Genomic DNA, 22,884 nt, shown 5'->3' with positions numbered 1-22,884 from the left:
TACAACGCCTCTACCCTGCACCTGTCGCTTGGTGCTAGAAGGAAAAGAAAAGCTAGAAGGGCAATTTACTTGATTCGAAAGCGTAACAATTTGCTTCTATATGTACACCGCTTGTTTTTTCGACTCTCATTGCTGCGGTTGGTTTGCTTCATACCTTGACGTAACCCCAAAAGTACTTTTAATACTGTGGAGCATTTTTTGTGCGACTTAAATACCGGCGGGCCACCCAAGATTTCACCCCCATGGTGTTTACCGAGCCTGAACTCCTTGCTAGTGGCAAAGGTAGCGTGGTCAAATGTCTCGACCACCACCAACAGGCGATGCAAGCGCTTAGCCGCCAATACACTCTGGACGAGTTCAGTATTGAAAATCTCATCGCATCGCTTGATATCTTTCATCTGACCTATGTTAATGGTGGCAAAATTATATTGTGTGGTATTGGCAAGCTGTTCAAGATCGCTAACAAGTTGGTGGCCACACTCAACTCTTTGCTGATTCCTTCTCAACCTTTACACCCATCAGAAGCATTACATGGTGATTTGGGTTTGATAAATGAGGATACTGATTGTCTTGTCTTGGTGACAGCGTCAGGTAATACTCCTGAACTCCTTCAGTTGTTGCCTCATCTTCTGCCTGAGTTGCCTATGGTCTTATTGACTTGTTCCAAAAATTCAAAGCTTTCCAACCACCCTATGGTGAATTCATTGATGTATGTTGAATTACCACCTCATTTAAACGAAGACCTGATTCATGGGTTGCCAGCTCCTACAGTACTGACGAGTCTCTCGCTCATACTAGCTGATGCCACGGTATTAGCTCTTTCCGAAATGATTGAGGACGATTTGCTCAAACGGAAAACTCAGTTCTCAAAGAAGCATCCTGGTGGATCTATTGGTCTTAACTTGAGTCATTTGAATGATAACCATATGAAAATCAGCTCGCAAACACTGACTGCTCTGTTAGTGTCATTATCTCAACTAGCCTCAAAAGATTACGGATCACTGGTTTCTAGTGACTATGAGAGTGGGCCTGAAGATAAAGGGGTTCCATCACTTGGGACTCCAACGATCTCTACGACGGAGCTGATTAGTCGTGAGACTCTTGTCAACGCACAACTTCTGTCTCTCGTGGGTTCACTGGCCCACGTGTTGCTGGTGCCTCGACGCGAAGTGATGGCACTACTGTACGGGGAATGTTCGAAATTTGTCGAGTGGGTGGCGATGTACGACTATCTTGTGGTCACTACTGATAATGTCGTAGCCAATGATAAGCATGCAGTGGCCATGGAGCATGTTCGAATGCTCTACCGCAACCACTTCACAGGGAAGAATGATGAGGATGCCTGGAATCAATTCAAAATGGAATTGATGCTAGCATTCGTTCCGGTTTCGTTTTAATGGGTTTTATGGGTTTATGATTTGTAATGATATAAATGGTTTGAAAATCGCTATTAGGTTTTATCTCACTTCAAGAAGGTTAAGGAGGCTACATGCCACATCGGGTATTATCGAGTAACCAGATTTGAGTTCAAATTTTCGCATTGTGTTTCAAATTCTTGCGTCGTGTCACATGCTTTTAGTTCAAATGCCGCGTCCAGCGCGCAATCCCCGTTAGCATTATTAATTGTGATTGTTTTGTGAGACTAAGGGTATTTCTTTTTAATAAAATCGCCGTTCGCGTTCTTCAGCCAAAGTGATAGAGTAATCATACGCAGGAGGACAAAGTCACTGTACATCTGAAAAGTGTTGGCGAGGAGAGTCGAGTTCTTCATTATTGCTCATAGGCTTTTCAAGGCTCTAATGCAGTGTATGGTTTTGTTCATGCACTCTGGTCTTCCAAAAGAAGGCACATTTTGTTTGCAAAAACCCTCAAAGTGATGAATCCACATAATTTCACCTGCTTCGCAACGTACATAAGGGTTTTCAAATGGTCAACAGTATCAAAGAACTCGTAGCATGACTGCACTTTGATAACAATACTACAAAGAAGACCAAGCTACTCAAATAGGAGAAGAATTTTCTTTTGTATTCACAAGATAAAATGACATCGCGCTATTTACAACCATCGGATGTCAACATATTACATTCAGTTACCATTCTCAGCATCAATGAGAGCCGTTTCCGCAACAATTATCATCTTTTCAACCAGAGCCAAATGCTTACCGTAGCTATTTTTCAGACTGATGTGCTTGAGATACTGCCTCAACTTTGTGACGAGAATTCGTTTTTGACGACTCTTAGCATCAAATACTTCCACCAATTTCTGTATAACATAATTCGCGTACTGATCTTTCATCATGAGTGCCAACGGTGAATCATCAGCGACAGATTCATTTTCGAAATCTTCGTTGCCTAACATCACTTCATTCAAAATCCGGTTGCGTTGATCAAACAGACCATATTTAATGCATTTTTCAATAACATTCAGGGCGAATTTGTGTTTTGAAAATGCTACAACCAGACCAAGAACGACGACGAGAATCAGCTCGCGATCTTTAGGATCGCCTCTTTCAATTATGTGTTGCATAACATAGTTCCCGTATTGATCTTGAATGAGGTAATAAATAAACCTCGAAAGCTCGTCAAGGATCATTTGTTGATCAGCAGGGTCCAGATACTCCAAAAGTCGCTGGATAACACGGCATCCGTACGGGTGAGTTGACAAATGATAGATTTGATTGCTCAATGCATCCAAAATAAATTTCGTGTGCTCAAAAGGAATACGTTCAATCAGCTTTTGGATAACATGATTCCCATTTTGATCTTTAGCACAGATAAGAACATAATCACGCAACTCATTCATTATTTTGATTTGTCCATCAAGTTCGATAGCCTCTAAAGCACGCTGAACTACTCGACACCCATACATCTGAAGCAGCAATTCATAAACATGTCCCAACATCAGTTCCAACAAAACCTGCTGATGAGTTTTAGAACCATGCTCGAAATACTTTTGAATAACGTAGTTACCAAACACATCCGTCATGAGCTCATAAGAAATCTCCCTTATCTCATTAAAGATGACTTCTTTTTCTTCCTCACTAGCTTCAGGTAGCTTCTGTTGGATAAATCTCAGTCCATGCTGGTCTTTCGTAAATTCGACAGCATGACCGTATATATCCTTAAGATGGTAGTCTTTCTTGGGATTAGCTCGGACTTCCTCGAGGAGGGGCAGTCGATAGATATGAGTAGGACCCATCTTGTTGGAAGATTGATTCCGCTTACCCAGACGCTTTTTACCATTCTGTCCTCCAGCTTTGTTGGATGTGTTAGGGGACCCAACATTTGCTGTCTTCACATGGTTAGAAACATTTTCCGGAGCAACAGGCGGAGGCAGTTTGTGCAGTTGTGGGGGCGGAGGGTACATACCGTATGGCCCAAATGGATGAAACATATAGCTCACGGGTGTGAATTGCTGTTGTCTCATATGGTTGAGGCCAACACCGCCTGGTTGATGCTTCTCGTGGTCCTTTGAAGGCGTAGGGTGTTGGAGGGGAGTAGGTGCGGTCACAGTTTGATCACTTTTGTTGGACTCCTTGTCTTCAACAACGGCCTCCTCGTTGTTTTCAGCAGGGTAGGCGTTAAAGTTGTACATATCCATGAAACCCCCTCCCGCCATCATGAATGGTGGCGGCGGCGACATAGCCCCATTCGGAGCCATGTATGGGTTAAAGGGAGCACCATAGTGGAAGTTGTTGGGTACAAAAGCAGGTGCCGTCGCTGGGTTCCAAAAATTTTGCGACTTTTGTTCACCCTGAGGAGGCCCTTCAACAAGCGATGCTTTGGCTTGGATAGGCAGGTTATTGTTGTAATTATCAATTTTTTCCAGGATCAGTTGATGACGCAGGGTTCGGGAAATAGGCATGTTCATGTTTTCATTCAAGCTACCATGGGGCAGCGACATCAGCACTAAATCAGCCTTAATGTTGATGGGGGTCTCATTGAATGAGGGCCTGCGCAGACCCTGATCAATCGAAAGGGGTCCCAAGCCACCATTGAGTTCAATATCTCTGGTGGTATCAGCAACCAGAGAAAACTTTTGAAGAAAAGAGTCCTTTGGAGGATGACGCAGGGCAATGCCACCCAGAATCAGAGCGGTGCCGAACTGAAGTCTCAGTCCATACTGCGCAGTCAGAGGAGCAACAGGTGCGGTAATAGCCAGTAAAGACCCTTTCTTTAAGCCAAGAAGGGCATCGTCAATATCCGAAGAATCATTGAGAGAAAGCTGTCCAAAAGGATCATCCAGCATGAATTTAGCTACCGAAGGTTCAACATCAAGTGTCAGCTTGTACGATAATGATTCTTGTGGCAATGATAACAGCAGGTGGGAGCGATTGGGTGACCCATGATTACTGGACCATATTGTTTCCGAAGGCATTTGGCTAGTTCAGCAAAACCAAAGTAAATGAAATCGATCACAACTTAACAAGTACTTGGTTCCCGGTGGTCCAATATCAAACACGTGTGGGGCGGCGGTGTTGGGAAAGCCAAGGAGGTATGGTGGCACACCGATTTCTTTTTTCGGGTGCAAATGGAGAGGGCGTGCACTGCACCACACAATGACAAAACCGGGTCGACAATAAGTCGGAGACATAGCTGGAATCACTACTCTCAAGTAATCCTAGCGTAAGCGGAATCAATCGATTGGGACGGTATGAAACCGACACAATCTTTCGTGTAAATCTGACGAGTGGAGACTACGAGGGGAATGAATTTTCAAACTCCGGATCCGAAGCGCGAAGGGTTGTTACGGGAGGGTTAATGCTTGACAGGTGCAGGTAAAAAACGTCCGACCTCATCTCATCATACAAATCAAAAACACTTCTCAAGAGTATTTTGGGATTACGGTAAACCATATACTAATCGATCACCTTGTTGTCCGAGTATCACCACGTGTTCCGTCGCAGTCGAAGACCTGCTCACGCTCACCGGAATGGTGCCAATTGGAAATAAGACTCTAGCTATGTGCTGTTTCAGACTAATGTTATGATTTGATAGACGCCCATACAATAGAAGGATCATGATTTCCCAATGAATCTTTATTTTCCACGGTAGTGTTCAATGAGATGTAGCAAGGATATGAGGGCCTACAGTGCATGGTTGGATCTTAATGGAATGTTCAACGATGTCTTCTTGGTGTTAGATAAGCAAATACACTTCTAGCGACTTGAGTAAACTAATCAACCAGCTATCAATTTAGCTATTATGAGTGTATATCTCACATTCGAATTATCTGATCTCGCGATCCACGCGCTTGTTTTCATATCTCGAGCGTTCATCCAGCGCTAATGCTCCTATTGTGTGAGGACTTGTCACCGCATCGCATTGCAATCCTAATACTTATTAAATCGGTGGTGTCTCAAAGTCCGAAAGTAAAGCTTCCTTTACTTCCACTCATCCAGCTTCTCGAGAATGATAAGAGTCTGCTAGCCCCTGAGAGCACGGTGCAAATGATGCCTACCGTTAATGATTTGCTCAATATTATCGATTCTAATGAATTGAAGAACGTTCTCAGCTCACAGCTTTGGCTGATTATGACGCCTGAAGACCTAGATGCTCAAATCAGGTCGGCGTTCGATTTGATCGTGTCTGATCAGGTGTATACCTCGAACGGTAAGATTCAGATTAACAAGGTCAGTATAATGGGAAAATATATCAGCATGATATTTCAGGCATTCAAAGTGCTCAAATTTGACGAGATGGCTGTTTTGTTTGATGCTTTTGTCCAATACCGTGCGCCTTTACCCCCCCCATCGTTAGTGAATGCAAAGCTGAATCAAAATAATCCTTTGTTTAATACTCTCACAACTCACTTGATTGACCTTGGTATTGGGTCCTCGAAGCCGGAGGAGGTGATCTCTGTCCCAAAACATGACTTTGAAACCTTGATCAGCAACCAAATATACTTGCTTGAAAAGTATGGCACTCCAACACCAGCAAAACTAAAGGTCGTCATGGAGCTGATGTCTAATCCTGAAGTTGGGCTGATTGGGAATTCAAATTTTTTGAATCTTCCTCAATATCATTATCTCCGATTTCTCGAAGCTCTTCTCGTTCGCGATTACCACCTTGCACAGAACTCACTTCACCAATATTTCGACTACATGGTTGCGAATAATTCGAAACATTATTATCATTATGCGCTCATCCTGAAGGCCCTGTTTCACGAAGACTTTGGAGAGGATGAACAAGCATTGGATACTATTGAGGAAGCAATTCTGATAGCTCGCGAGAACAAAGATAATCATGCACTTACCTATATTCTCCTGTGGCTCTACAATTTTATGAAAAACAAACCTCAACTTTGGCTGCGGCAACGATTTTACAATGCCACCAACGATCAACAGCTCCTAGAGGTGCTTTTGAAAAAGCTGAAAAATGAAGTTCCATTACATACGGTTGCTTACACCTACGAGGCAGCACAAAATATGTCGAAAGGAAATCTCCATGACTACATGGAACTGATCCTAAAAGGAAATTTTGTTGGTCTATATGCAACGTCATCGCAGCCTTTTTTCATCCTGACAAATATGGCAACGTCTGTGTGGAGACAAGTGGGCTATTTGGCTGTTGCTGAGGTTTACAGTGACCTTTCGCAACGCGCCATTAGTTGTACCAAAGATGCCGTAAATTTTCATTGTCAACAGTACTACTTGAACTACATAAGTGGTGAAGATGAGTCAGCCTTGAGCGACATGGCTATATTGCTGGAGCGCTTCAAAGACCACCCATCATTCAATCACATTCAAGTGCGCCGTCTTCTCCTCGAAATGGATGCCTACATAAGGAGAGGGAGATATAGAGTTGCTCGCCAAATATATCATCAACTCGAAAGTAGTCCCATTCACGATTACGAGATGGAAGTCGAGATCTTGATTATGGAAATATCCCTTCTAATTGCAGAAGGCAATTTCTCCAAAGCCGTGGTGAAGATCACCAACAGATTGAACACAAGTGTTTCCTTAAGCAGCTACCACAAACTCAAGCTTCAGATTTTGAAATGTCTGGTATTTTCCAAAACCGAGAATCATATTAAGGGAGTTACCCTTTTACTTCGTCAGATAACTGCTGCTAAAAAATTTGGCTTCTTAGGCCTTATGGTGGAGGCGCTGCTTATTCTTGCCAAAAATTTAACAGCTGTGGGCTATCATAGGGATTCTTATGGTGTGCTATGTCAAGTGATGCCACTAGCTTTATCCCTAAATCTTCATCACCTTCAAATTCAGGGCTACTTAGAGTTGGCGAAAGTCTGTTGTAAAATGTATCAGCAACTGGCTTGCAAGCTTGGGCGAGTCTTGAAGTTTCTTAATTTGGCGATCGTGGGGTTCAAGAAGGAAGTGGCATTAGTGCCCTTAACCGAGTGCTTCAAGTTGGAGAAGGAAGTCGCTGAGATTTATGGAGATGAGGAATTGCTCCAGCATGCAAACTTAGGGCTTCAGAAGTTGGCTCTCCGAGTCAAGGAAGAAAAATTTTGTGGTTATGAGAATGACTGTGCGCCTTATCGAAAGCGCGATTGATAGCCTATTATGAGAGACATCGGAACTGGCTTCCGATATTAATGAGTTGACAATTAAAGCCACAGTTCCTTATCATCAAAGTTGCTTTTATACGTCGATATACCTTTTCATCATGATATAATTAATAAGCGATCGCTTTCTAATCAACCTATAGTTTTCATTAAATTTCAGGCTTCCCCCGCTTTATCGCACGTTCGGAACATTCGACGCGATAAAGGCCGCTCGTTCTCCACCACATTTACATAACCCCTCATCATGCCAGGACTCAAGGAGCACCCTCAACTTCTTCCCAATATTATAAAGGACCAGACCACTGGTTCTGCGGGTATTGTTGCAGGGGAACTTGCCGCAGAAGAGCATCTCATCAGTGATCAACAAGAAACCTCTCATAGCTACGGCACTATTGAACTGACGCAAGAGGAATGCGCCGATTACAATGGTTACGCTCTTCCACCCACACAATTGCGGGTAGTGGTTCTGCTGCTCTTTTTGTGCTCATTTTTGGCCGCTTTGGATACTACTGTGGTTACAGCTCTTCTTACCAAAATTGCCAATGACTTGAACGCAATCAGTCTGATTTCGTGGATTGCCACGGCATACCTCTTGTCATGCTCAGCGATGCAACCCATTTTTGGCAAACTCTCTGACATCTTTGGTCGTCGAGCAATGCTTTTCATTTGCTGTATCACATTTGGACTTGGCTGTGCAATGTGTGTAACAAAGTCCTTGACGATGTTGGTCTTAGGTCGCTTTGTCACTGGCTTAGGTGGCCTGGGTATGACCTGTCTTGGCACGATTACCATGTCGGACCTTATCCCTCTCAGAGACCGAGGATTCTATCAAGGGATGGCGAATATCTTTTTTGGTCTTGGCTCTGCCTCCGGTGGATTCGTGGGTGGGCTTATTTCGGATGCATTGGGATGGGAGTATGTCTTCATTCTTCAGGTCCCATTGGCATTTTTGGCGGCCTTTGTAATCAGGAAATATCTCATTTTGCCTTCTGGCTCTCCTGGTTTGGGTGCAGTTGGCTCGAGCATGCGTGCTAAGTTGGCGCGGGTTGACTTTTTGGGCTCTTTTCTTTTGGTACTGGCGCTTATGTGTGTTCTTACTGCTGCTTCCATCGGTGGAAAAGATGTTGCTTATTCGAGCCCCTGGTTTATTGGCCTTTGCATTGCATCATTTGTTCTCTTGGCTGCTTTCGTGTATGTTGAAGCTTACATTTCTGAGGAACCCATTATTCCGATTCACTTGTTGGGAGAGCGTACTATTATTTCCCTGAGTTTGGCCAATTGGTTCTACTCCATGGGCGTTTTCACTTATCTTTTTTACATTCCTGTTTTTTTCTCTACGGTGATGCAACTCTCGGGCACTCAAACAGGTCTTCGTCTTATTCCTAACTTCTTTGCTGTGTCTGTTGGATCAGTAGGTGCTGGGATTTACATGAAGAAAACTGGTCGGTACTGGAAATTGGCCATGGTGTTTGGTTTGATTTCAGTTATCGGCATCATCAGACTTTATTGGATCAACCCTCAAGCTTCCCTTCTTACGCAATTTACCATCATGTTACCCCCTGGTTTTGGATACTCTGTGATGTTGACAATCACTTTACTTGCATTGATTCTGGCGGCTCCGGCGAAATACCAGGCCTGTACCACTTCGATCCAGTATACCTTCCGCTCTACAGGTTCAACCCTTGGTGTATCAATTGCTCTGGCTCTTTTCCAGTATGGCTTGCGCAAAAACTTGCTGTGGAGAGTACCTGCAGTCGTTCTGGATCCGGAACTAGCCAAGAAATTTATCGAGAAGGCATTGGCGAATTCGGATTATATTTACAAAGCCCCAAAGTACGTTTCACAAGCGATATCCGACTCATACTGGATGGCGTGTCGCCTGGCGTTTGCATTTGCTGTGGCAACAATTACTATGGGGGCAATTTCAGCAATCTTCATGCGTGAAAACAAACTTCATCTGACGGTCAATCGCGATTGAATGCTTATGTGTTGGCCCTAAGAACAAATCGATTGATAGTAATGCGAGACCGGATATGACAGCGTCGGATCATATAACAGCACTTTTGTGCTTGCGCTGTTACACAAACCCTGTGTCCACAGATAATTGAAAAACTTTGTGGTTGTATAATGCCTTTCAGGGTTTTCTAGAATTGTATAATTAAGATCACATCAACAATTGAGAGTGAAAGGTACGAATTCGCTCTCTTCTGCAGCGACGCGAGGGATTTGTTTCACTAGAACGATCGCACTTGTTGGACGACAACTAGAATCAGGTACTTAAGTTAACGTACAGCATATAACCCATTATCTCCTCATATCTCCGGCGGACAAACAGACGCTTACAAAGCGCGTAGTTGGGAGAATATCACTTTGTGCATCGTTCGAACAGGTAGATGCATCAAAAAAGATTTCACGTTCATTTGGTATAATGATGTGATCTGTTTACCAATAAGCTTCCTTCACGGCTTAAAACTAGTTGTTGTTCCATAATGGAAGATTACAAAGCACGTTCCCCACTGGTATGTGCGAATAGTTAAATTTTGGTGCACCTCAACCTTTTGTAAGTTTAATATCTTGCATAAGAATTCTGCAGGTGTTGTCACATTACTGGTTGATTGACATGTTATATCCGTTCCGGGAAACGGATAACCACAAGAAGTACAAAGCACGCTCTTCTGATATAGCAATGGGTAAAAAATATGTGGTGTATAGACTTCAACATGGCATTCTTTCGATGAGGTGTTTCCGGTCAAATGAGATACTTTAACCTCTGCCTTAAGAGTTTATGAGATCAATCACTTTTTTGGGCTCCTAGCACTAATAATGGCTTTAAATATATCAAACTTTAATACAAGCGAAAATGTAATAATTACAAGGATGTCCTTTGAACCCTTTCTTTTGTTGGAAGTTTTCGTATGAATGTTTGTCTCAATTCTCAAACAACTCCGCTCTCACTGACCGAAAGACGTGTAATAATTTCGCTTTGAAATAAGGGCATGTCTGGTTACTTTTAGGTTTGCAGGGTCTAATGAATTCCAGATTACTATTACATCAGTTCACAGGGCTGGTACTCAATGAATTTATCAGAAGTATGCGCGCACCGTTATAGAAGCTCACACAACTCAGGCGTTGGCTGAATTATGCCGAGCGAAGACTTTTGCGTTTTACTTCCTTGGAGACAATGAACGAAGATATATTGAGCAAGAAAGCCATGATTTTTTTAAAGCACAATGAACTCAAATCCAGAGCAACAAAGTGCCCATTATTCAGATGAGGCCAGTCAGCAGGAAAGTGGCGATTATGACGAGGTGAAAGTCAACATCAAAAAGATCGAACTTATTGCGAAGCAATGTGATCGGGTAATTTTTAAGGTAATTGTCACGCTGATTTTGTTCACTATCGTCGGCAACATTGTTACCTCTCAGTCTACGAATGTAGCTTGCTTTTGTGGTGGTACCGCTATCTATCAGATTGGATTGAGTGGTATGCAATTGTGTGCTGAATTCATAGCCATGGACCATTCCAATTTCAACTGGCGCTTATTTTGTGCATCGGTGCCTAATATTGGCGTGGTAATTACTACGTGGGTATCAGGCAATATAACGCCAGAACTTGGTCAGTGGTGGGGTTGGGGTATTGGTATGTGGGCATTTATCCTTCCGTTATCATGTCTTACCTTGCTCTCAGTTTTGTTGTATTTCGATTGGAGGGCTAGGTGCAGCTCGCAGTGGATGGAGCTTAATCAAAAATACAACGCATACAGCAAGATTGAATATCGCGATGTGAGTGTTGTCATCGATATGGATTCGATTTGTAAGGTTGTTTCACAGACTCAACATCATTAGTATTTTATTAACTATTGTGATATACGGTTTGATCCTTGTGCCTATTACTCTCGCTGGTGGCGATTCATCTGAATGGGGAACGGCCAAAATGCTTGTCCCCCTTTATCATTGGGTTTGGACTTATTCCGTTCTTTTTAGTCTGGGAAATCAAATTGGTAAAGGCTCCACTCATCCCTTTAGAGCTTTCAAAGGACCGTGCTGTATGGGCGGCATTGGTAATTGGTGTGTTTGTGAACATGGTATATTATGTTCCAAATGATTACATGTACACTGTTCTCCTAGTGGCTGTCAATGAATCAGTGACATCAGCTACCAGAATGATTCTGCTTTACAGTTTCGTTAGTCTGATCACTGCATTTTTTGTAGGCCTCTTAGTTGTCCGTTATGGTCATATGAAACCTTTTATTGTTTTTGAATGCTCTATATGGTTTGTTGCAAATGATTTGCTTGTAAGGTATCGCCTGGGGGAGGAAGCACACAGCGGCTTGTGGGTGCATTAGTTCTTGCTGGGTTTTCTGCAGGGTTTATTAATTACACCACTCTCATTGCGGTGAAATCCTACGCACCTTACGAATACATGAGTCTGATCACAGCAGGATACCTTTCATTGTGGAATTTTGGTTTGAGTGTGGGTTATGCCATCTCTGGTGCAATTTGAACACAAACTTTGTACCAAAGATTATTGAAAGAGATCGGCGAGTCGTAAATCGCAAAAGGAGCGCACTCTTCGCCGATCGGATTCATTATAGAGCATCCTTGGGGAACTCCCATTCGTACGCGGAATCATATCCAGTGGTTACCCAGTGTAGCAGGATTATGTTGCGTTGTGCTGGCGCTTTTAGCGGCCTTTCTCTTGAGGGATCGGTACCTAGACTCTAAACAGTCTTTGGATCTTGACGACAGTAGCGGTCACAGCTACTTACCTGAAATGGCGAAAGCCTTTGCGTTCGATCGAAGCGTTAGTCCAAGTTCAAACGATAGGAGCCACACTGGATGTGATCTTGAGTCAAATATGTCGAAGAAGTAATGAAAGAACCGTGGCGTGCAACATCGTCGTTGCTAAAGCATTGTTCATGATACGTATTGCAAAGAATCTAGTTGTTTTTGCTCACATAGTGCTCTTGTAGTTTTTATAAACTATATCGGCTGAGTCGAAGTTGGATAAAGCGTTGTCATGCGAGAAGAAACTCATCTGGCACTCGCTACTCTATTTGAGAAGCTTTCTGGGAAAGCGGCGGTACATTGAAACTTGTGTGTACATCTTCGTGGAGTAACAAATGCCATAAACTATCCTGGCAAATACTCAAAGAAGAAAGTCTTCAATTCCGAAAGCGCAGCTGGGGTTGATCCCCATCTCAAATAGGTATCAGCACCTGAAATGCTGTTTCCACCGGATTGTGAAAATACACCTGCAACGATGATTCCATATTTACGGACGGCCGGTACCCGGGTTACACCCTCAGGGAAAGTTTTAAATGCTTTCGAAGGCAGCTCTTGAATGCGGGGTGCACCTATACTTCCTATCAAACACTTTTGCACCCACGATATAAATTCGCGCCTCACCCCCACAAAGCCGTACGTCGACATGGAGAAGTTTTCCAACTACCGGGACAAGGCGACCGGTATTTCGCCGTTTATGCCTGTTGAGCCTCCAAAGAGCTCTGTGGCGTTGTTGCCTTTACGTGTGATCTATTTTATCCTGAAGTTGCCGCTAATTTTAGCTGGGTTCTTCTTTGCGTTAGTCTCGCCTGCGATGGGGTCAAACTTCTTGTTATTGATTGTTGGCGGCCTCAATCTGTGTACCGTTTTGGTGGATGGGGTGAAAAAACGGGCCGTGGACACAATTTCCAAGAGTTTGCCTAAGCCTGGTGACATTGTGTTTGCCAATCACATCACCCCTATGGATGGATACATTTATCAGATTGTCGCTAATAGATCAGTTTACATTGTCAAGGCCGACCCTGAAGGATTCCTCCACCTTTATTCCCCATTCAAACTTTTTTGGAACTCCTTTGATGAATCTTTGGAATCGAAAGGTAAACGAGTCAAATCCCTTGATGAGTTGAAAGATAGACCAATTATAATTCTTATGGAGGGGACAACATCGAATAATAAAGGTCTTCTTCCATTCATTAATGTCTTCTCACGCGGTGGACATTACAAGCTCGATGGTAATATCAAACTGTTGGTGATCAAGATTAATCCAGGCTATCTTACATTGGCGTTACCGAATATAACGCCACTTCAATACTGTTTCAGATTGTTTGCGACTCTCAATACCAAAGACAACAATATTAAAGCCAAAATTCATAAATTCGAGCTGTATGATGTCAAGGCTGTTCGTGGAGCATTCGAGGAAAATGGCTTGCCCCTTTTGGCCAATAATTTGACCGTCGCCACCAAGCGCAAACTCATTGCAGATTACAAAGAATCTTCATCATAGCGGTAGCTGTAATATAATCTATAAATAAATAATTCTATAAAAGATTTGTAGAGGAACACTCAAGACACTTTGGACTGCGTAGCTTTGAGCAAATATTGTTTGTACGCAAGCCACAGACCATCATTGTTCGGCTTATTAACAAACACTGGTATTCTATTCTCAAATATTTCACCACTTGTCGAGGCAGTTACCTTCAAATAGTAGTATCGTCCAACATAGCATGACTGAAAACTCGGAACAAGACAAAACCTGTCATATGCGGGAGTTTTAGGGATTGCCGAAGCGGCTGTCACAGGTGTCAATTGGAGAGTCTTCAAATCAACAGGGATTACAAAGGACTTCGAAAACTCTTGCGGATTTTGCTTGTTCGCGTCCCACTTTATCAGGTTGAGTTGTTTGACCAGTGGTGGTCGCAAAAACAATTCTTTGCTTTGTATCTCCAAGTCACAAAGTGCCCACACGTCGCTGATAAGCTGGGTTTCGATTGCGAAATCCTTGCTTTGTTGTTTCACATTTCGGAGTTCTTGAGCGAGCTTTCGGCATCGACTCTGTATATCCAGCACATTGGGCAGAGCAAATTCCATGGGAATAGGATACTTCCGTGTAGTATAAGTCTGCGCCACAAGCAGAATTGATAGCTCCTTGAACTCTGGACAGCGCGTAGACCCACTGCTTTGGAGGAAACCAAAATCGAGAACTATATTAAACTCCCACAGCATGCTACTCTCCTCAGGCTGACGAAGAAGATTACATGTGGTTGGAATGTAATCGATCCTAATAAGTGGATTTTTGCAGTGCATCCTTAAAGTGCCGTAAGGTTTTCGTTTCGTTCCAAAACCTACCAGTTTAGTGAGAATTTTCACTTGCTCTTGGTAATCTGGTGTTTTAGAGTACTGTTGACGGGGTTGTTGTCGATAAAGCTGACGTTCCTTCGCCAGTTCGGTTGATGCAACAGGTTCCAATGCATTTTCCATACTTGACAGCCCGTCCATGGAAGTGGATTCATGTCTTTGAAACTCCTGTATGACTTCTTGCACCCTGCTTTCAATATTAGCTAATTGCTGGTTCAGAATGGCTTGCTTTATCTTGAAGTTCGAAAGTTCCAACGATTCTGACCGTTGAATCACTCTGACATAGCCGGTTTCTTCTTGCAAAATAATGTATTCATCACCTCGGCTATTCACCAATTTTCGCGACCCATTGGGATTGGGTGCTTTCTCAATTCCGTACTTCAGTTTACGGCCAATGAAACGGGCTAATACTCCATATGTGATGGAGGTGTTAGGTCCTGCTAAGTCTTTCGACAGCATGCTTAAGGAAGATGCAGCATTTTGAGCCAGATTTTGCCGCGATAAGGGGGGTCGCTGCATATGTATTTGTGCACCCACCACAGAGCCACCAAAGGTTGGTGGTAATTGAACATGGTCGCTGATGTCATTCTCGCACTTCGTGTCTAGTAAGGCCCAAGGAATCTTGAATGTGAAAAATCGCTTGTATCGCTTGCCTGGATGTATGAGTCGATCTTCAAGAAATGAAAGGCAAGAGCCGTCAAGGGGATCGACAATGCTGTTGAATGCAAATGGGTTGTTCTCGTCGGTATCTAAACGATTTATCTGAGCTGCATTGAAGCTGGCACTGAAGTCAAACATAGATAAAAAGTTGTCAACTTTAGTTTCGCCTGAGTTTCCCTTAATGCGTATAGTACCCTCGAATACGACATAGAACATATCAAAGGGAACTGGTTTTCTCAGCTTGTTTTCAATAGTGATATAACCATTCAAAAAGTCACCCTTGTTATACTCAAACAGACTGGGGTCGATGATGATGGGTTCTCGTCCCAGCTCACAGAGATCCCGGGTAAAACAAACTTCCATAGAGATGGCCTGGGCATGAGGATTTGATGTCTGCAGTAAATTTTCCAACCGGTGAACGTTGTCTAACATGGTTTGGCGCCATCGTGACAGGTTTTCATTGGCAACAACATTGGGGCGTTCCCGACGTCCCTGCTGAAGTCTGGCGGCGACAGATGCTGCTAAAGATCCGTCAACGTTGTAAGTAATGCCAAGCTGAGGAGTCATTATCGGCAGCATTGCTGGAGTCGCCGCCACGGGGGTTGCCATGACTGAAGTTCCCATCGCAGGCGTATCTTCCCTCAGGTAAACTGGAGGCAGTTGATAAACATCATCGGAGTCGGAGTCTGTATTGTCCTCTGCTTTGTACAAGGAGTTGTACATATGATATGACGGGAGAATACTACATAGTCTGTTGTTTTCTTCGTCTGTCATCGTCAAGGTCCGCACTATGGCGCAAAGTCTGGGGAAAAAGTTCTATAGGACTTGCACGAGGATCGCTTAATTTTAACACTAAGTCTCTTGTTGGCATCAGCAATTTTTAATTGAGGTAAAATCAAGATTATTGCTCAGTGAGGTGACTGGTGTCGATACTAGCACGTTGATTGAAGGAGAGGCTTTGATGTGCGAGCCGCCGCGTCATCTTCGAATGGTATAGGACTTTCAAGTATGACCATGGATATGTGGAACATTCTCTAGGACCACAATTGAAGTGGTCTGATCAAAGTATCACTATTGTGAGCCACAGTCAGCCTTTTCGTATAGTTAGTATTTCACTCTAGATTGACAAGTGAAGTAAGTTGTCGATGATTGGAATGTCACATTCGGTCTTAAACTTCATTTCCACTACACAATGGTGACAGTTGATCAGATTGTTCCAACTATATTCATACACTTTAGGGCTACTGTGGTAGCTTTGGAGAATCTAAAGCCGGGGCGCTCAACCGTCGTTAGGCTGCAGGACTAGCAACGACCGAGATCTCAGCGACTGCACCGCAATCTAAAACAAAGAATACTGCCTCAGCGCAGTCGCAGCAGGTTTGTTAGACTTTCTTCAGAAGTGGGTGTCTAGCTTCGATTTCCTGCGCGTGTCGAAGACGTTGTCGTCTCAAACTCGCGCCCTTTTTTTCTCGGGGGTAGCGCTCCTGGTGGTGACCTTGTTGATTGTTTACGATAAGTGGAGCTTGTGGCCCTCACTTATGTTGTTCGAACGCCACGATGCTGGCAATCGTTCCTCGCTATTCAAACGCCCAAAATTAGCTCCACCACCCAACGATGCCAATGAACTTCAGTTGAAACGCGGTTCATGCGGTGGGGATGCCACCCTGCAACTACTAACAGGCGACCTGCGAATCCCAAATCCCACGAATAAACTACCCTTGAAATCGATGGGTCTGAATCTTCCCATGGCCCCGCTGGTGCTGCCACTGAAAAGACTTCAAGATTACAGTGCTCTCAAAGAAACTCTCAACAGGAAGGTTAGCCCTCGAACAGTCCTTGCTCGCCCAAAGCGACTTGATACATATCCAGTTCCCGATCCCGATCTTTTGGACGAAGTCAAAGAGTTGGGGGTGCAACGTGATGCGGTCAAGGTTGATGTTGAAAGGTTACGTCATGCCCTAGCAACGAAGCGAGTGGCTAAACAAACTTTACTACGTCGAGTTGAGGAGTTTCGTGAAAAGTTAGAATTACTCAAGGGTGGTGACGCTGAAATCGCAGCACTCAAGGAGGAAATGCGTTGTTTGCGCAACGTAACTGAAGAGATGTATACTAAAGAATACGATGGAGTCAAATCGGAAAGCCAGGCGCTCGTGGACTCAAACAAGAACTTTCGGTATTCTGATCTTGTATCAGCAATTGAAAAGCTCGATGAACGAAAAAAGAAGTTGCATGGGAAGGTGTTGCTTCGTCGATCTGATGTTGATAAGGCGGTATATGAGGAGGAAAGATTGCTTGATAAAGAGTATCTGGAGTCAGTGGAAGTGCCTCATGCGAAAGAGCTAGCAACACGCCGTATAAGCTTAATGGAGCGCGAGCAACAAATCGCTGTTGAGGAGGCCCGAGTTTTGGATATTGAACAGAAGCTTCAACAACTTATCGTAAAGCGACAGGATCTTACTGAGAAGCTTTCCCAAATCAAACTTGACGATGGTGGTTACGATAAGCATGTGCATGATTTGAAGATGTCTCATGTTGGTGTCGACGCAGAAGTAACAGCTGTTGACAAAGAATTGAGCATAATTATGAAGAAGCTCGACCTGGTTCAGATTCGTCACACTACAGCCATGAACAATGCAAAAATCAGGCTGCACCAACTTCGATGGATTGAATTTCAAATTGGCGAATATCGAAAATGTGTAAGAGTCATTGCAGTTTGTCAAAGCAAAAGCATCAAGGAGCGATCATTGATTGTTGGTAAGAGACAGTATATGTTAACGCAGGTGGTAGACACCTATGATGTCGACGTGGTAAGATGCCTTGTGGAGAAGGCAGCCGCTGGAAGGGATACGTCGATTGGAATCTACGGCTTACTGGTGGGGGCTATGATTGAATCAATTCAGAAAGTCTACCAGGACGCACTTCCATTAGGCAAAACAGCTACAAAATCATTGGAGCACTCTGTATCAAACGAAGGTCTTGATTATGTTGTGCAAGCAGAGGGCGCTGGACGTCTTCGTGTCTTCGAAATCTCTTCATTCGACAATCTCAAGTCGCTTGCCTCCCAAATGTCTTTAGCTCTAGTCATCAAGATAGAGGATGATATCCCCACAACCATGCTAGATCAACTCGCGGAATTGGCGGTTACTCCAAATATCTTTTAATGATAATTGCTAACATATCTGAAGGTTTGGTTAGTTTCAAATATCGCAATGATGCGTATGTCATCACAAGCCTCTAATAATGGCCATCAGAAGGGCTTGAAAGGAAAAATTGGGTATCCTACAAATATTACTGGAACATCAAACAACCTCAATCCGTTTCATTTACTCGGCCATATTAAACATTTACATCGTTGTGATCAAATCATGTAGCATCCATTTCAAGTCATCTGTGTTTCCGATATGGGCGTCGGGTTTGGGAGGAGCTGGGGGCTTGTCTTTATCATTCTCTTTTTCAATATCCTTGTCCAATAGAAGTGCTGCATCCAGCTTGGGTGGCAATTGGTAGTCTAAAGTATTGGCACTGGCATCATCGTTTTCAAGCATAACTCCACTGATACGATATTTTGGTCCGCATGGTTCGATCAAGTGAGGAAACATTTCTAGGGTCTCATATATGTCCTCAATGCCTAAAGTGGTATCTTTGGTCAGTTGACGTATAGGCTCCTCAACCCTCCGCCTCTTCGCGGGGCTGCTGAGAACGTCTTCGTCAAGGATCAGTGTGGATGGTAAATAATCATTATTGCTGTACTTGTTTTCTCTGTACTTCGCAGTATCAATAGCCTTCTCCATTATACTCTTGAGATACAGCTCAAGACCCAATAGAAGTACCTCTAAAACGGAAGCCAGCACACCACCTGTAAGTCCATATTCGCGCATTGTCATAAGCACCCTCTTTGAAAGTGTTTCGTAATCAGGAAGTTCATAGGTATCGGTACAGATTGGCGTGTTGATACCATTGACAACATCCTGTTGCCACTGCACCAAAGAATTGACATGTAGCTGTTGTTGTTCTTTATCTTGAATCATTGGGATTTTTGGGAGAAGACTATGCCGAGTCAAAGTAATTCCTTGGTTGAGTTTACCTTGCTTACCGCTGTCCTTGGTGATGCTCTTAATCCGCAACCGCTCCTTGATTGGCAATCCCATGATATTTTGTTTGAATTTCTCGTACTGCAGCAGCTTAACCTTCGTCAGCTTTGCTGCCTTTTTATTCCAGAAAAAAGCAAAGTCGTCTGCCCCGGCGACATAATCCTGAGGAGCAAATTCCTTGGTGGAGTTAGCCAATTGGGTAAGTAAAAGCTTGTTGTGATAATGAACCAAGTTATCATTGCGCAAGAGGGGCAGTATTATGGAAACAAGCTCGGGCCGGCTGAGCTTACCAATAAGAAAATACAGAAGCGCCTCATGATACTTTTCCCAGTTAGGTCCCAACTTGGATTGAAACTCACGCATAAGCTTCTCAAGTTCTAGCCGTTTTGTAGTCTTGTTCTTGTCCTGTTTTTTGGAAGATTGTGACTTCTTGTCCAAAGTGTCCACAGCGGTTCCGTTTGAGTTGGGAGCCGGAGTTGTCAGTGCTGGGATGGTGGTAGATGCTGGGGGGATCAGGGGAGTTGCCGAAGTCTCCGTCGCTACGATGTCACCGTTGACAGCCATGGTACCCGGCTCTTTCTTAATGGGGGTGGGTATGTCAGTGGTGGCATCAGAAGCAGGGGCAGAAGTCAGAGCTTCTCTAGGCGCTGGTGTGTCCATCACAGGAGAGGTCATTGTTGACACAGACAGACGGATCCAACGCTAGTAGGTTCTCTCAACCTATGTGTTTGAACTGTAAGCGAGTGTAGGACCTGCTTTTTACGCGCTACGATTTATGAGAAAGTGCGACACTACGCGGGGAACGATGAGAGAATCCCTAAGTTAAAACAGAGTCAATGACACCGCAATATTCTTTCATCTCTAGTGAGTTTCCAGTATATTTTAAACTTTGTGCCGTTGACATTTGGTGGCAGGTGCACTAATCTATTAATAAGCGTCAGTGGACATCGTCTCTTGCTACTAGATGCCTCATTCGAATCACTTGGTCATCGACAATCTAAACTTGATAACCAGGTGGTGTATATGGTATGATTAATCCTTCATCTCAGTTCGTTAACAACGTGACCAGAAAAGTACAATATCTATAAGCCAATGTTATGCCATTAAATGCTATTAATCTAGAATAGATATTTACTTTGAACGTGTTTTGGTATTGGGCAAGTGTGTGAAAGTTACACTTTTGCAACCATTCGAGTTGTTTCTTGGCTCACGCTCTCCTTTTCATCACTTGTATTGGAAACTTGTGGGGTAAAATCTGCCCCGACATCGTCATGTCGCTGGACAAAGATGAATACTGCAGCGAACATCACGCCCAACGCAGCAACACCAATGCTGAAATAAAGTGCTCCCTTGTACGATTTCAAAACATCGTGCGTGTGTTTCATGGTCTGTATCTCCACTGTCAGAGACATAGCCAAGAATAAGGACACCAGATAGTTGACCACTGTCAGTAAAAGTGAACCAGCCATACCTTGGTGATGTAAGGGTAAATAGTTCAGCAAGATGATAGCGGCAGCAGGGAATGACAAGTCCATTGCCCAACAGAGAATGAATTGCATGCCAAACGTCATCTGCCAGAACGATTGATGAACCGGGGTACATACCAACATTATTCCTCCCAGCATGAATGCAAGCATCGAAAACATGATGAGATACAGCGGCTTGGTCAACTTAATAATGTAAGATACAGTAAGCAGGGCAATTGTACCAAGCACAAAGAATGGAAGATACAGAAGTCCAGCATTAATGGGGGTATATTGCCGAAGGTTAAGAATATAGTTCCAATAGTAGAACTGCCACACACCGAATGACCCCCACCCAAGACCCATACACAAAAGTACAAGTCCGATACGCCGGTTGAAGATCGTCTTTGGAAGCAATGGGGACTTGACGAACTTAAGCTCAGCAATGAAGAATGCTATAATGAAGGCCACACTTATGGGTAACAAAACAATGATGTATGCTGTTCCCCAGCCCACAACGGGACCTTGGTTCCAAACAAAGTTGAAAAGAATAAGCCCCGAGACACCAAGTGTCAGACCGATCCAGTCGAATCTAGGTTTAGTGTGACCTCCACGGCGCTGTAATTCATTCACATTCGGCACAAAGAAGTACAGTAAAATGCATATGCCGAAGGCGACAATGGCAAGTAACCAATAGCTCCATGGCCACCATGCCAATTGAGAGACAACTGCAGCCATGAGCGCACCAATAGTAGCGCCGGTGGGGCCACCGGCGCCCATAAGCCCAAAGGCCAAATTCTTTCGGCTATGGCCGTCATATACTGTACCTAAAATCCCCAAGGCACAAGGCATGACGAGAGCAAATCCGATACCTTGGAAAGCTCTACATATGATGAAGAAGATCACGCTGTCCACATACACGCTGCAGCCTGTTATAAGAGACCACACAAAGACCCAAGCCCATCCGATTAAAAGAATCAACTTGAGTCCGTAGATGTCACCGAGTCGACCGGAAATGAGGATGAAAGTTCCCACAGTGAGAGCGAATGAGCCCATGAACCACACCTTGGCGGTCTCCTCCACGGAATGGAACAGTTCCATAATAAGATTCATTGGGGTAAGCGACATGGTGATACCACCTTGACAAAGGAACTGGGCCATCACCGTCAACAATAATAACATGACTTCCCGAAGGAACAGGCCGATAATCTTTGGCGGGGGATCGATCATGGCGAATCAGAATGGTAAGGCCTCTGCGATGCCCACAGCATTTATCTTGATGCGGCTTCTCTCTCGTAGATGCCGTTTGCAGCACTGACTTATGCAAGATAGCCCCTCACCGGGCAGCCGACGGAACCTCCGCCGGGCCCCATCGAGCGCGGCTTCGACTGCGAATTGAATTTTCGAGCCGAAAGAGTAAACTCACGCTTACCGTTGATGCACGTTCTCGAAATCAACATCAGCTCTAAGAGTTCATGTAATATACTAAAAAAGATGTTTCAAAGAGAACTGAAACCGAACAATGTCCCTACATCAATTGTTAGCAACCCTTTGAGGCTGATTGAACCTATTACGTTCGTACTGTGGACTTCACAAGAAATTTTCGCTAGTCGTGACTCCGACGGCTCGCCTCGAGGGTGGTGCGCGAATGACATTCTACGGAAATCGCCGCGTAATCTAATTTTATATTGCATCAATTTATTCATTCAAGGCATTCATGAACAATTTCTTGACTTGACGAAAGAATCAACCACCTTTTCATGAATGAATTCAGTGACACGATTTATAGGGTTGCAACTCGATCCATTAAAAAATTGTCTCAGATCCGTGCGTAGTGGAATTGAGTAATGAAATTTGAGAGTAGAAAGTATTCAGCAAATTGATTGCCGCCCACCCAAACCACAAGGGTATGAACCTTGTTGACCCTTTTCGGATCGCATTAGTGCACCAGCTATCTTTATCATGAACTCAGGAAACGCCACTCGTTTGTATCAGTTCGAAAGA

At 43.9% G+C, this 22,884-nt stretch overlaps 9 protein-coding genes across 9 annotated transcripts; 5 read left to right on the top strand and 4 right to left on the bottom strand. All coding sequences in view use genetic code 12, as the record gives it.

Moving 5' to 3' along the window:
• Window positions 1-242: 242 nt before the first annotated feature.
• DIURU_000488 (uncharacterized protein) lies at window positions 243-1,397 on the top strand (the record flags this gene model as incomplete). Its single annotated transcript, XM_034157800.1, has 1 exon — window positions 243-1,397. The coding sequence occupies one exon, from the start codon at window positions 243-245 to the stop codon at window positions 1,395-1,397; it is 1,155 nt and encodes a 384-aa protein (XP_034014807.1).
• A 688-nt stretch (window positions 1,398-2,085) lies between these two features.
• On the bottom strand, window positions 2,086-4,377 carry PUF3 (mRNA-binding protein; the record flags this gene model as incomplete). The annotated part of the gene is made up of 1 exon (XM_034157790.1): window positions 2,086-4,377. One exon carries the CDS (start codon window positions 4,375-4,377, stop codon window positions 2,086-2,088), a length of 2,292 nt encoding a protein of 763 aa, XP_034014806.1.
• A 910-nt stretch (window positions 4,378-5,287) lies between these two features.
• Window positions 5,288-7,516, top strand: DIURU_000486 (anaphase promoting complex subunit 5; the record flags this gene model as incomplete). The annotated part of the gene is made up of 1 exon (XM_034157779.1): window positions 5,288-7,516. The coding sequence occupies one exon, from the start codon at window positions 5,288-5,290 to the stop codon at window positions 7,514-7,516; it is 2,229 nt and encodes a 742-aa protein (XP_034014805.1).
• A 255-nt stretch (window positions 7,517-7,771) lies between these two features.
• Window positions 7,772-9,505, top strand: DIURU_000485 (uncharacterized protein; the record flags this gene model as incomplete). The annotated part of the gene is made up of 1 exon (XM_034157768.1): window positions 7,772-9,505. The coding sequence occupies one exon, from the start codon at window positions 7,772-7,774 to the stop codon at window positions 9,503-9,505; it is 1,734 nt and encodes a 577-aa protein (XP_034014804.1).
• Window positions 9,506-12,957: 3,452 nt separating this feature from the next.
• On the top strand, window positions 12,958-13,815 carry DIURU_000484 (lysophosphatidic acid acyltransferase; the record flags this gene model as incomplete). Its single annotated transcript, XM_034157757.1, has 1 exon — window positions 12,958-13,815. The coding sequence occupies one exon, from the start codon at window positions 12,958-12,960 to the stop codon at window positions 13,813-13,815; it is 858 nt and encodes a 285-aa protein (XP_034014803.1).
• A 59-nt stretch (window positions 13,816-13,874) lies between these two features.
• On the bottom strand, window positions 13,875-16,049 carry DIURU_000483 (uncharacterized protein; the record flags this gene model as incomplete). Its single annotated transcript, XM_034157746.1, has 1 exon — window positions 13,875-16,049. The coding sequence occupies one exon, from the start codon at window positions 16,047-16,049 to the stop codon at window positions 13,875-13,877; it is 2,175 nt and encodes a 724-aa protein (XP_034014802.1).
• An 815-nt stretch (window positions 16,050-16,864) lies between these two features.
• Window positions 16,865-18,487, top strand: DIURU_000482 (uncharacterized protein; the record flags this gene model as incomplete). The annotated part of the gene is made up of 1 exon (XM_034157735.1): window positions 16,865-18,487. One exon carries the CDS (start codon window positions 16,865-16,867, stop codon window positions 18,485-18,487), a length of 1,623 nt encoding a protein of 540 aa, XP_034014801.1.
• A 183-nt stretch (window positions 18,488-18,670) lies between these two features.
• DIURU_000481 (uncharacterized protein) lies at window positions 18,671-20,092 on the bottom strand (the record flags this gene model as incomplete). The annotated part of the gene is made up of 1 exon (XM_034157724.1): window positions 18,671-20,092. The coding sequence occupies one exon, from the start codon at window positions 20,090-20,092 to the stop codon at window positions 18,671-18,673; it is 1,422 nt and encodes a 473-aa protein (XP_034014800.1).
• A 497-nt stretch (window positions 20,093-20,589) lies between these two features.
• On the bottom strand, window positions 20,590-22,110 carry DIURU_000480 (uncharacterized protein; the record flags this gene model as incomplete). The annotated part of the gene is made up of 1 exon (XM_034157713.1): window positions 20,590-22,110. One exon carries the CDS (start codon window positions 22,108-22,110, stop codon window positions 20,590-20,592), a length of 1,521 nt encoding a protein of 506 aa, XP_034014799.1.
• Between the last annotated feature and the right edge of the window lie 774 nt (window positions 22,111-22,884).

The sequence above is a fragment of the Diutina rugosa genome (genome assembly GCF_008704595.1).
Source record: "Diutina rugosa strain CBS 613 chromosome Unknown scaffold16_size293850, whole genome shotgun sequence".
In the NCBI taxonomy this organism is placed as follows: Eukaryota; Fungi; Ascomycota; class Pichiomycetes; order Serinales; family Debaryomycetaceae; genus Diutina; species Diutina rugosa.
Note: the sequence above shows the minus strand (reverse complement) of the source record. Positions and strands in the feature narration are given on the sequence as shown.